General features: G+C 38.2%; 1 protein-coding gene across 6 annotated transcripts in view; it reads left to right on the top strand.

The window, feature by feature from the left end:
* The window catches only part of exoc6b (exocyst complex component 6B), a 151,625-nt gene that overhangs the window by 43,452 nt on the left and 94,164 nt on the right, over positions 1–14,009 (top strand). For all 6 annotated transcript variants that reach the window (XR_007440184.1, XR_007440183.1, XM_049482157.1 and 3 more), the window contains exons 7-8: positions 5,108–5,281; positions 10,875–10,943. Coding sequence is in view for 4 of the 6 variants with exons in the window: in XM_049482157.1 (XP_049338114.1) it covers positions 5,108–5,281; positions 10,875–10,943 (243 nt within the window). In the remaining 2 variants the exon portion in view is untranslated. The remainder of the gene's footprint in view (positions 1–5,107; positions 5,282–10,874; positions 10,944–14,009) is intronic.

A 14,009-nucleotide genomic window follows, 5' to 3' on the forward strand; every position in this document is an offset into this window, starting at 1 on the left:
TGAGTGTTTGGGTTGTAACTCAAGCCCTGCTGATGACAAAGCAATATGGCTTTGTTCTTCATAAGTAAACTGAGGGCAAGGTAAATCAAGTTCAGGAGTCAGAGAAATTCTGCAGCTCCTCCAGAGAGGAATCTGTAAATGTATACTCGGGACATACAATAATAATAATTTTTATTTTAATGATAATTATTAGTATTATTATTACTGATGTGGATTTGTGTGCAGTCTCTGTAGTAAAGCTGTGAAATATAATTTGTTGTGTGTTCTCGCAATATGTAACAGTAATGCATTATACAAAGTGCTGGTGACAGAAGCGGAGCGCAATGGAAGATGGGAAAATGGCTCACTCACACAGTATATACTCAACTTAGTCTTCAAAAGGGCCCAAACACAACAGATTGAATATTAACTCATTAAATTTCCATTACCAAATCAGGAGAATCTCTCGCTATCTTAAATAAACTCCTGAAGACAGAGCTCTTCAAAGAGCACTTACTTTCCTAACACCTCTAACACACTAACTACTTCTAACCTCATTTCCTTCTTCACCTCCTTCACTCCTCTATCCCATTATTTCCCTTTGACCTTCTTTAGGCCCTATCTAAATATGTTTTTACCTTTAGCTTCTATTATTTTTTGTACTTGACTATTGTAAGTTGCTTTGGACAAAAGCGTCTGCCAAATGTAATGTAATGTAAAAATAAACAATATTTTCCACGTTTAAACAACATTTAGAAATTTAAATGCCTTTTAAATCTCATGATCAGCTGTTTCTATTATTTTTAGAGCAAAAATAATAGTTGACTTATCGACTAATCGGAAAAATAATCATCAGATTAGTTGACTACCAAAATAATCATTAGTTGCAGCCCTAGTTGTGGCCCTAGTATGGATATTAAAGGACTTGTCAATATTCAAGAGTGCTCTCCAACTATTAACACTTTCACACACTTTCATATTCACATATAGAAGATTTCTGTGGACGTTTTAATGAATTTGGAAATTTAGGCTTTGATTGTATGATCAGACGTAATTCTCTTGCAGCAGTTCAGGGGTAACAACAATCTTTAGGACAGCAGTTACACGCAGTGTTGCCATCTTCGGTGATTTTGTCTTTAGAAAAAAGCAAGTAGTGATTTTTTTTTGTTTTTAGTACAACAATAAATCTAAATTCCACAGAGGAGAGCCCTCTCCTAAATATGCCTAGTTTAAGCAAATGGGGGCATTTAAAAGATTTAACTCTTAAGACCATTTAAAACAGTTACCTGTAGCTGTGTTTGATATACAACACGGCTTATTTTTAACTGTTTTACAGTGGTGCAGAGGCTAGTTCAGTGTGTGTTTGACTCTTCTGATGCTTTTATATTAGAAACAGGCAATGATAGATTAAGGCTGTATAGTCAGTCATCTGAAACAACAATTTAGTTGATCTACAGCTCTTGCAAACATTAAGAGACCACTTAAGTCTCTAAATTAGTTTCTCTGATTTTGCTATTTATAGGTATATGTTTGTGTAAATTGAACATTGTTGTTTTCTGTAGTTCTGTAAACTACAGACAACATTTCTCCCAAATTCCAAATACAAATAAGGTCAATGGAGCATTATTTGCAGAAAATCAGAAATGGCTGAAATAACAAAAAAGATGCAGAACTTTCAGACCTCAAATAATATTAATAATAACCCACCAGTCTTACACACTGCTTTTGGATAACTTTATGCCACTCCTGGTGCAAGGATTCAAGCAGTTCAGCATGGTTTAATGGCTTGTAATCATCCATCTTCCTCTTGATTATATTCCAGAGGTTTTCAATTAGGTAAAATCAAAGAAACTCATCATTATTATGTGGTTTCTTATTTTTTTCCAGAGCTGTATCTTACCTAATCAACACCAGAGTACTATTTCTAAAGTACATCTTCACAATAATCATATCAGTTACCCAAAGAAGATCTGGGGGACCCCAATAGCAAAAATTATCATGACTGTTCCCAGGAGAAAGATGACTTTTCTTGAGCTTTTAAAGCACCTCCTCCTCCTCCTGCTCCCCCAACTCCAGCACTTTCCATTCTTCCATCCCGGACTCCAGAAGGGTGAGCAGACCGCTAATAACAGGAGGCTGTTTGTCTAGGGCCTCTGTGATCCAGGCTCACTGACTGCTTCCCATTCCACTGGAAATTAGGCCCAGTCCCTGCTCCTGTGATTGTTTTAATTCCTCTAACAAACCATTTGAAAATAAATATATTGGGGTATCTGCTGCTGTAATAATGGCTCCATTGTATGCCATGGGGCACACTGCATGTGTGTGTGTGTGTGTGTGGAAGGAGGTAGTGTGGGGGAAGAGGCATGTCTGTATGGTAGGGGTTTTATGGACAGCATACCCTCCTTGTAGATTATTTTCCTTATGCCATCTTTGTGTAATTCTAATTTATTTCAGATATTTATCTTGCACTTTTTTTTTTTTTTTGCAGCTCCCATTTCTTCCCCATCTTTGATTGAACTCAAACGCTCTCTATGGTCTCTGTTGTTTTGCTTGGGTTGAGTTAGAGAAGGTCTAGTGGCAGTGCTCGGGACTCGGGACCAGCCCTGCCTAGTGCAGATACATTAATGAAAAACACATTGCATTGCCTGTGAAGTACTGTAGAGGAAGATTGATTACCTGTATTTAGTTACCAAACACACACAGACCTCGTGTATGAGGACATTACAGTGATGTCATGCTCCCTCATCACAGAGGCTTGTCTACTGTAACAGGACTTCCTAACTAACTGTAGTTTACCTCTGACTGATTGCAGCTACTGTCACAACTGTTTTTTGTTTGTTTTCAGAATTTGTCCCTTCTAGCTAAGTGAGTTCATTGTTTTTGGAACAAAAAAATGCCTTTGCCTTTGCCTTGTATTGATTTTGTAGAATCATGTGATTTTCGCAATTCATAGAACACAGACGGAATCAGGACAAAAGGGACAAAAAAACGTTTTTTTTTGGGAAAAATCACTGACAATAGCACTCCAAGAAGGACTTAATTAAATGAAACTTTATGTGTGTTAACTTAATGAAAACAGAATAAGCAGAAGTGCTTTGCTCACCCAAATAATCCACACAGTGAAGGAAAGTTAGTGAAGGAAAGTTCACCGATTTTGTGCAAAAAACAAAAAAAAGAAATCGTTAATTATTCATGATTTTAATGTGCATGGTTATCTATACTCTGCAAAATATACCATCACCTGTTCACACAGTGGTTATTCTTCTGTTTTTACAGAAAAACAAATCAAGATTAAACATTAAACTGAAGTATTCAGATCAGACATATTTTGCAACAAATATTAAAATGCATTAGTGGTGTTAATAGGACTTGATTCCCTATATGTTTACACATTCTTTAGATTTTTTTTTTTTTCATTAGGGCTGCACGACTATTGTGCGCCTGCACAATAGTCACATTGCAGGGCATGCAGTATTACTTAAGGCAATTAACAATTGACACAAGAAGTAGATACACAGTGTTGTCATTTTCTGAGTGAACAGCATTGTCTCTGTGTCTGTGTGAGTGAAAGGCTGCTGCTGCCTGAGAAGCACAAGGGGGAGGGGGAGCGGGCTCGTGCTTGTAAACACAGAGGCTGACAGCCTGTTGAAAGCTGTTCACCTCATTTCGGCACAGTTTTGCGCAGATATTTCCAGTCACAGCCGAAATCACGCTTTTAATCCTAAAAAAAATTATCTTATTTACACTTTAAAAGGCCATTTAAATTCTTCAAAAAAGGACAGATTCTTAAAGGTTTAGCTGTTTTTTCAATGCTCGGCTGACTTCTAAGTGCTGACTCAGCTCTCAGTCAGTACGAATCTCTGATGCAAGACAGCACGCGGGTGGGGCGGGGCGGGGCTGTTTTTTTCTGGAGGGGAGGGGCAGAGAGCGATCACACAGGCCTTACACAGATCTCTTCACTCTTCATCACTGGTGAAAAGTCCTGCAATGTTTAATGTCACAATATATATTATCGAAAAAAAAAAAAAAAAAAAAAAAAACAATATTGTGCAGCCCTAATTTGATTTTAAAAATTTTCACCCACTAATGGTATAGAGATAATGAACTCTCTTTCTCTCTGCGTTCTGACACTTCTAACTCTTTCACAGCCTCTTGTTTCTGCTCTTTCTGGAGAAGGAATTCCTGCAGGCCCATCTCCTTCTTTCTCCGTCTCCTGCTAATGCAGTGAATCTCTGACGCACATGCCTTCGCTTTCGTAGTCGTGGACCCTCAAAAGTTTCTGAAAGAATTTGTTGAATTTAATTATTCTTAGAAAACCAGGGTGCTCTTCAGATACTGACATGTTGATGTTGTTCTCCTATGCTATAGGAAATAGGACCTTCAAGACCACCCTTGGGGACCGCTTGCGTCTGCTTGAGTCCTCATCTGAGAGTAAAATGGATTTGTACGTCTGTTCTGCCCTTTGTTTAGGGGTAGAACCTGTTTCCACCTCCTTTCTTCACCTCCTTTTTGTTTGCTTACGGAGAGTGGTATGAGGGCTCTTCATACTTGAGCTTTTCTCCATAGCCCAGGCTTGTTAGGAGTCAGTAATTAGTGCTGTTCCTGCACAAAACGACTGACGTGGGTATTGACGTTGTCATTGACGTGGGAACTGATGGAGACGTTCAATGACAAAGCCACGTTGGTTTTGTCGTTGAACTGTCATTGCTAAGAGAGTTGTGGTCAGCTGAAGCTGATGTTTCAATGGTTCGGTTTGGTTTCGGTTTTGTCGAAACCTCTGAATAGAGGACAATGTCTCTACTGGTTTGGAACCAGCCTGGGAAAAGTTGACAGTTAAAGAAACCTCAGGGCTTACATTGTCTCCTTTTGAGTGCCTTCAGAGCTATGGGTAATTACTCCCCTCCATGCAGTGAATTTTTCCCATACTGCTGCCAGTGAATGAACACCTGCTTTGGCGATTTGCATATCCCAGCCACAATGGTGTTGGAAAGTCATTATGCTCATTATTAAAAGTATTTGCAGGAAAAAAGAGTCTATATGACAAGAACGTTTACACCTGTGGATGCACACATGAATAGAAGTTTATATAGAAGTTTATGTATAAAGTGTGTGTTTTTGTGTTTTCTAGGCACAGGTGCAAAGCTCACGCGACAGTGACATCACACACCAACAGCGGACAGGCAGTGGAAAGCGGTTGCGGAGGGAGGTGGGATCAGGCACAATGGTGGAGAGCTCAGGTGGCAGTCCAAATTCGGAGCAGGATTCAGGAATACTTGATGTAGAGGATGAGGAAGATGATGAGGTGAGTGTCACTGATGAGTAAATAGACATGATGACTCTGGATATAAAACCAGTTGGTACTTTTAGCAGTGTGAACAGTGTGCCAAGTCCTGCTGGAAAATGAAATCCACATCTTCATAAAAGTTGTCATCAGAGGAAAGCATGAAGTGCTGTTTGATTTTCTGGGAAAACACTGCTTTGGACTGACTGTGGAAAAAACTTCACATTAGACCTCCAGCAGCTTGGACTGTGTGCCTCTCCAGTCTTCCTCCAGACTCTGGTCTATTGATTTCCAAATGAAATGCAAAATGTACTGATGGTAAGTGATGGTTTGGAGAGTCATGTCATCTGCTGGTGTTGATCCACTGTTATATCAAGTCTAAAGTCAGTGCAGTGTTTTCCTGTAAAATCTTACAGCACTTCATGCTTCCCTCTGCAAACAACATTAAAGTAGATTTCATTTTCCAGCAGGACTTTGCACTCTGCCAAAAGTATCATTTGGGTTTATATTATACTCTAATATTATGAGATTCTGACTTTTGGGTTTTTGTTAGCTGTAAGCCATAATGATAAAAGAAAACTAATAAATAAACTTTTCAGTATTTTTTTTTTAATTCATATGTGAAAGGTTCATGTTCATAGTCCTAAAGTTCAGGTCCTACAGTATCAAAGTACCAGACAGTCCGTTTAATAAACAATAATCAAGTCTAAAGTCACCTTGACCAACACCATCTGGGTACAAAGCCCAGCAACACAATGGCTAATTGTCGTCACATTCTCACAGATTAGACATTTCTATAATATATTTATGGTATGGTAGTTATTGTTATATATTGCTTTGTGCTTTAGGAAGTGCTCTAGTTTGGCAAACGAAAAAAGAAAGCAGTCTTTTTCTTTAGAATGATTTAACTGTGTAAATATGATTGACTTTTAATGAATGAGGAGGTAAAAAAACCCTCTCACTACAGAAAGAGAAGGACTAGCTAGACTAGTTTATGCACACAACATATCTTTCCTGCTGCTTCCTCCCTGGATGTTCTCTGGCTTCAGGCCTGCTTGTATCCCCTCCTTTTCTAAATGGCCTGCCGCGTCTCTGCTCTTGTTGAAGGTGGGTTAGGGGGGTGGAGGGGGGGTCAGAGAGACGTGTGAGGCATGTGAGACGTGCTCCCAGGCCCGGGCTGCTCATGACAGACAGAGAATGAGTTTTTAGCCTTTTCCTGTAGTGAAGTACTGAGAGAACACTGACGCAAATACAAGGACAAATATTGTTTCTTATTAGATGCTCAGCCACCTTGCCAACATTAGGTTCAGTTTTGTTTGTGCTTTGTTATTGTGAAGTTTTATCTTTTTGATTTAGCTTTGATTTAAACACAGTACGGGATGCTGTTTTAAAATCTGGCATACCCTTTGCTTTTTTTTTGTGGCTCATGTATAAAGTCCTGGTATTCTAATGATTTCACAATGCCTTAAAGCAGTGCTTTACAGCCCTGCACCATGAAGACCACTGCTTCGGATGCTTTTCCATTGTTTTTCTTGCTCTAACACGTACTTTATAATTAGTTAATAGTTAATAGAGTTAATAAGTTGGATCAGGTGTGGTAGAGTAGAGAAAGTAATACCTATATGAAGAAAAACATGTGGGGTTATTTAATAAACATATAAATGTTTACCACATGTTATGTTCTGTATTTTAGATTCTTCGAAGTAGGCTCCTCTTGCTTAGATGACTGTTTTGCACATTTTGGCTGTATTTTTTCATTCAGCTTTATGAGGTAGAGTCACCTGGAATGTTCAGCTTTCAGTTAACAGCTGTGCTGAACTTATCAAGAGTTAATTACTTAAATTTCTTGTCCTCTTAATGTGTTTGAGAGCATCTGTTGTAAAGTTGTGATGAGGTACAGTTGGTATACAGCGAATGGCTATTTTATTGTTCATCCAGGTATCAGCATTATTGTATTGTATTGACCGAAATTAAAGGAGAACTTTGGTGTAAAATGGACTTTTTGGTGTAGTAAAACATGATTAAAAAGTACTTACCTTTGATGAATAGCCCACCTCCGTTCTCCCACAGCGTTCAGAGATACAGACATTTTAACAGTTTGTGCAAACACCCTTCAGACTGGGTGACGCAGGGCATAATTTTCCCCAATAAATCGCTTTTTCCACCGCTTTTTCATCCAGGCTCAAAATAGCTCCACACCTCCTTGCTAGAATCTGGAGAGCCCTGACATTTAAAATGAGGCATTAATAATTAAAAAAAAGTCCACAAGAAACTTATTAAAAAACACTGTTTACATCCTATATTTCTAGCTTCAGCTTCTAGCTTGAGCTCCACCTTTACTAAACTGAAATTAGCAGACTGCTGTCCACGTAGCACAGCTGCTACGCTATGCATGGGCAAACTGTTAAAATTTCTGTATCTCTGAACGCTGTGGGAGAACGGAGGTGTGCTCTTCATCAAAGGTAAGTATTTTTTATCACATTTTACTACACCAAAAGTCCATTTTAAACCAGAGTTCTCCTTTAAGCGATTTATTATGATGTCAGTTTCAGCCATATCGTCTAGCCATAAGTTATAATACAGTTTAATTGTAATTTTGGTCAAACCCAATGCAGCCTTTTTTATTAGCAGTAAATTAGCAGTAAAAGCAAACTAATACACTCCCGCCACCATGCTTCACAGTCAAATGAGTCGCATAAAGTGAGACTTGGGTTGCCAACTTTGCCCATGTGCCAATCACTTAACAAAAAATTCTTATTTTACATATAACATTTAGTTAATGAACTTTTTATGTAATTTTCTGCAATTTTCTCTAGTAGGACATTTCTCAGAGGCACATGCTCACTTTACTGCAAATAATTTATAATTGCACTACTGAACTTTTTGCACTTTTTTCGTATTCCACTGCTGTGCATAACATGTACTTACTTGTAAATAATATCCATAGCACATTACTGTTTTAATGTATATATTTCCGTTCTGAATTCTCAAAATTTAGAATTAGTTCGTTTATTTCTTTCTTTATTGTATATTTTCTACTTTTATTTTTATGTGGCATACTTGGCGAGGAGCAAAGAAAGAATTTCATTGTAAGAGGAAACTTGTTTCTTACTGTGCACATTAGTGCTGTGCGATTTGACGATAAATTTTGCGGAAACGATAGAAGAGTGTCTATCGTGCTACTTCCATTCTATCGTCCCTATCGTTTCTAGAGTAATTTCATCAATTATTCATGCAAATATATAAAGTAGGCTACGATGAAATGGATTGGCGTGGTCACTTTGCATAAACTTGTTTTGTATAAGTGATACTAAAGTAATCTTCATAAAAAAAAACTTCATAATGTGGTTTTGCAACATGACGCTGCTTTACGTTAATTGACGGACACTTTAAAAAATGTTAATTGAGTTTATTTTGATAATTTGATAATTTGTTAATTTAAATACCTGTATAATTTAGTAAAAATTAGCTACTGCATCTACCTCTATCTACCATCTATCTGTTTTCATTTTATACATATGTATTGCTGCAGTAAAAGGTAGAAATTCTCATTTGTGAATGTTGGGTTTAATGTCACTTTGAAATAAGGTTGGAAAAAAGTTAGCAATTATATTATTTTGTCATATTTTTCGAAGAATAACTGAAAACATACTCAAATGTGGTATATCATGATATATATCGTTATCGTGATATAAAAAATTCCATATCGTGATATATGATTTTTCCCATATCACCCAGCACCAGTGCAAATGACAATAAACTCTTTGAATCTTGAATCTTTAGTATATTCCACAGTGACCTGAAGACCTTTTATCGTTGTTGTTTAACTGGAACGGTATTCACATATTATTATACAGTATAATGATACATAACCAAGGTTAATGTGGAATCCGGCCCTGCCCTGTAAACACAGCGTGGACTTGATGTTTTATACATCAAGCGAAGTTTGAAACACACTTGACCCCAAATGCAGAACTCCCCAAGGTTTCATCAAGCCAACGGCAGCTGAACAATACCAGCTTTCATGTGGTGCCCGCAGAAAGGCAAGCAGGGAGCGACACTGGGAGGCAGTGGAGTCACAGCTCCAGAGAGGAAGAGCAGCACTAAACAATAACCCAGAGCGAACAAGCAGAAAACAATCACACACAGGAACCAGTGCCAGCTCGGCGGTGGGAGAGTGCTGGGACAGCCTGTACAAAAGGCTTCCTCCAGGGCACTGGTTTAAAGCCCGCGCCGCGGCCGAGGAACAGAGAGGTAGAGGAGGTGGCACCGGGTCGGGCAGCGGTCACCGTTCAGTGACCTTGAGCGCTGCCGTGTGTGTCGAGAAGCCTTGAGACGACCCAGAGGCGGGCAGATTAAAGGCTGGCACAGGCTGGAGGTCTCGTATGAGAGCGGCTTTAAGAACTTCAGGAAAGCGAGATGACGCACGCGCAGGGTGAGGCGGAGAGCAGGAACGGACTAAAAAGGTCAACAGAGGGCAGCTAAAGTCAATATGTGGACACCACCGAGGGTCAACAACAATATTAGAGCTCCCTTGGGTCACTGTGGAATTAAGCAGTTACAGTAAAGAATGCTGTGGCGTGCTTGGTGCGCTTCCTGTACAGCAGTGGTTCCCAGTCCCAGCATCTTAAAGAAGCACACTGATTCCATTTTTTTTTATAAAATGTTGACCCTTTCCCAATCAGAATCACCACTGCTTTCAATTTAAAAGAAAACATCTTAAGGATTGTTGCTTTAACAGAAAAAAATGGTTTATCTGTTTATCTGTGGATGAAGTAGGTAGTTGTGAAAACGAGGTAAATGCTTTAGAGAAACAGCAACAGTGTGTGTATGTACTGGTGCATCTCCAAAAATTTGAATGTCATTGAAAAGTTACTTTATGTCAGTAATTCAGTTTAAAAATATGAAACTCACATTATATAGATGTATCTCACATAGAGAAGAAGAGAGAGAGAGATCTATTTTAAGTGTTTTTCTTTGGTTGTTGATTATTATGGCTTACAGCCATTGAAAACCCGAAAATCAGCGTCCCAGAAAATTTGAATATTAGATAAGACCAATTGGTACATTTGCCAGTGTGGGCAGTGTGCCAAGTCCTGCTGGAAAATGAAATCTGCATCTCCAGAAAAGTTGTCAGCAGAGGTAAGCAAGAAGGGCTGTGTTCCTGTCAAGACAGAGCTCTTCAATGAGCACTTACTCTCTTAACACCTCTAACAAACTACCTACTAACTACAAACTAACTAACCTCATTTCCATAGTCCCCTGCTTCACTCCTCTATCCCATTATTTCCCTTTGACCTCCTTTAGGCCCTGTCTAAAGAAGTTTTTACCTTCTCTTACTTTTGTACTTCACTATTGTAAGTCGCTTTGGACAAAAGCGTCTGCCAAATTTAATGTAATGTAATGTAAATTTAGATTGGTCATTGGTGGTACATGGTCTAAAAAAGTTTGGGAACCACTGGTATAGATGATCTGGTTTTCTCCTCTTTTTCAAAAAAAAAAAAAAAAGCAGCTTTTGATATAGAGTACCTGGTCACCGTTTTTTTTTTTTTTTTTAATTAATTAAGAAGAACTTCATATTGTATGAGTGTTGTAATGTATGTGTCTGTTGCAGGTGCCGGGTGCTCATGACTTGGTGGACTTCTCTCCAGTGTATCGTTGTCTGCACATCTACACTGTACTGGTGAGTTTAGTTAAAGCCTTTGGAATTTGTCTCTTGTCTCCTTCTGTTTCTTATCCTTCTCTTCCTTTATTCTTCAGGTTTTCCACACCTGCATGTTTCCCTTATGTGTTTTTTTTTATATAAAGCACTGTTAGTGCCCTCCTTCACCATGCTTCACTCTTAATACTGATATATGAAAGTATTACAATATTATGTTTTGCAATACAGTATCGGTTCTTAAAACACAGCAATGGTTTTTGATCAAGTTTGCCTGTAAAGAATTGTCGAAGACTTAAAACCCTGACAGGGATTTAAACCCTGATTGCTATGATTATACAAGTAATCAGATGAACAGCGTACACTGTTTCTTAAATCGGAGCGAGGTATGAAATCTGAAAGAGAGATGGCTTTTAGCTCAGTAACCCGTTTTACCCAATTTTAGTGCATGTATCCTGTTAACTGAATTATTCTCAGATTTCTCATTCTGTGCATGCATGAAAACGGACCTTGGTAGTGGAAATAAGTGAGCAGCTTTTTTATCGCAGCATCTACCAGATGAAAAACCCTTTCAGAGTGATGCTGACACTGGAGAATTTAAGTAATCTTCATCTGTTAGCTAATGGATATTTGAATAGCTGCTTAGATTTTATTGGTCTGTTGTAAAAGAGAAATCGGATTATTGGCCTACTCATTGTAGCACCAATATCTATAGTATCACCAAGTTCTTGCCAATTCACAGCTTTAATTTTATGTAGTTATTAGTTCTGCCTGTGCTGTTTGTTCCTGGTTAGCCTTAGAGTAGTTCCTTTCTGCAGGGTCCTGAGACTCTCCCTGCTCAAATAAACAGCCGTTTACAGCGACCGCAGTGATGGATGTCTACCTCCGCGGCTCCTGCTCCCAGAGACCTTTGTCAGCCTTGTAAATTGGTTTACCGTTATTTAGCAGTAAACCCGTATTTATCAAATCACTTTTCCAGCGAATGTTTGCTTTTCTTTGAGCTTGGAAGTGTAACACTGAGTGTGAGTAATGGGCTGTGTGTCTACATGCCAAGTATGTGTTGACATCTCACCATATTCTCCTGGGCCTGCTGAACTCTTTAGATGGCACGGTGTTACTTCTTGCCCTTACACTTATCAGCATTCCACATGGGAAGAGAGGAAGCATTTATACAGTGGGTTTTATATTAAAACTGGTAAGAAAATGAGATTTAAAGAAGAATAGAAGAAGAAACATCGCTTTACTCTGAAGATGTATAGGATTATTTACTGTTATCATAGAAACATAGGTTGAGATTGAAGGAGTCTGCGGTAGGGATGAACAATATGATGAAAAATGTTATCTGTGATAAAGCTGATGGATAACGTAGTATTAATTTGAATAAATGCAATAAATTAAGATTCTGAATTAGTTTAAGCTGCTCAGAGGTTTTCTAGGCTATACTACTTTTTTTCCTCTGGATAAGATGTATTGTGGTGTATGCGTTTACTGTGGACCTTTTACTTACTTCACCTCGCTCTACCTCCAGTCTCATTACATCACGTGAGCACAGGGGTTAGGATTTCGGCTCTTTCTCATAAATATTCATACATGCAAACATCGCCTCTGATTGGCTAACAGCACTGCGACACCAGAAGGCAAAGACAAGATGGACAAAAGTTAGAAAGGTTTTAAAATAAAGACATTTTACACTAATAACAGTCTTTACAATGTAATATGTTACTTTACAGCATGTGTAATGCCCTGCTAAGTGCAATTCAGCCACTAACCTATTCCTAGTCCCTGTAAAACATGAAATCCACCGAGGATCCTTTGTAAACATAGTTATTTACACAGAGGTAGGTAGTTCAGGTCCAGAAAGTAAAAATCCACCCCTTTAAACTAGTATAAACAGAACTGTTCTAAAAATACACACCTACCTATCTCGGTTGTACTTCACTGGTGGTGTTTCATAGACAAGCTTGATAAAAAAAGATAAGCCATCATGGCAAAATCAGTTTTATTCATTTTTCTGTTCACCATGACAATAAAATATTAAAATTAGGGTTGTTGCTTGTTTAAAAAAATATTAATTGCGTAAAGGGTATTTAAATCTAAAATAAATGTAAATTCAATGTAAAATCATCACAGAGATTTCATTTATATGCAAATGTGGTCGTTTAATTGTATATTTTAAGGTCAGACAACCTTTAGAATTATGTTAAAATATCAGCAGACTTTCCAAAAAACGTTTAAACATAAACGCAAGTTATGACAAATGAAGAAAGAATCTGCTTAAGGACATAAACGGACATTAAAGAGATTAAACTGGAAGCAGAGAAAAAATAGAAACTTCATAAAGGAAGCGGCTGTGTGATATTGTGAGTGTGTGTTTGGGGGGCTATGGAGAGTATCCATATTTAATCCGTGTTTTAATATAAATAAAAAGTAATCTATTTAAGGTCAGAACAGTAGTGATGCTGTGTTTGTGTTTACGCCACTAAATACTGTTTAAAAATGGAGATCAAACTACAGCAGGAAGTTGGGGTAAAAATGGGTCAAATGATAAATGCGCAAATAAAATGAACGCATTGAAGTTTCCAAATTAATCGTGTGTGCTAACCTATTAACATTAACAGTCCTAATCAAAACGGAACAATTTATTGGTATGCACATTCCAATCTCACTTTTTAATCTGCCGACTTTTACTTAAATGAAGCTAAAAAGAGGAACATTTAACTGTTTTTTTTTAACAGGACAAAGCAGTTGTTTCTTTTTCTTCCTTTCTTTAAATAGGGGAGATGAAGTATTTCCTCCTGAATGTTTCTTTTCTTCTGCTGCTACCATCTTAACCCCTGACCTCTAAGCCCTGGGAAATTACCCTGCCTGCTTGTATTGTTAAATGCAGTGTGTAGGATGTCCCTGAAGGAGTTATTTCCTGGAACATACACACTGCACATACAGTACGTACAGTACCGAGAGTGTGTGCCTTCACAGGAAGTAATGCTGAAGTGGTAATTGACTTAGTGGCCCATTTACTCGTAGATTTTTAAACATGCGTTATGTAAACACTTGACTGTAATGTGACAGTGCGGGAGTGCGCGCTGCTCT

This window comes from Astyanax mexicanus, chromosome 8, assembly GCF_023375975.1.
Source record: "Astyanax mexicanus isolate ESR-SI-001 chromosome 8, AstMex3_surface, whole genome shotgun sequence".
Lineage (NCBI taxonomy): Eukaryota > Metazoa > Chordata > Actinopteri > Characiformes > Acestrorhamphidae > Astyanax > Astyanax mexicanus.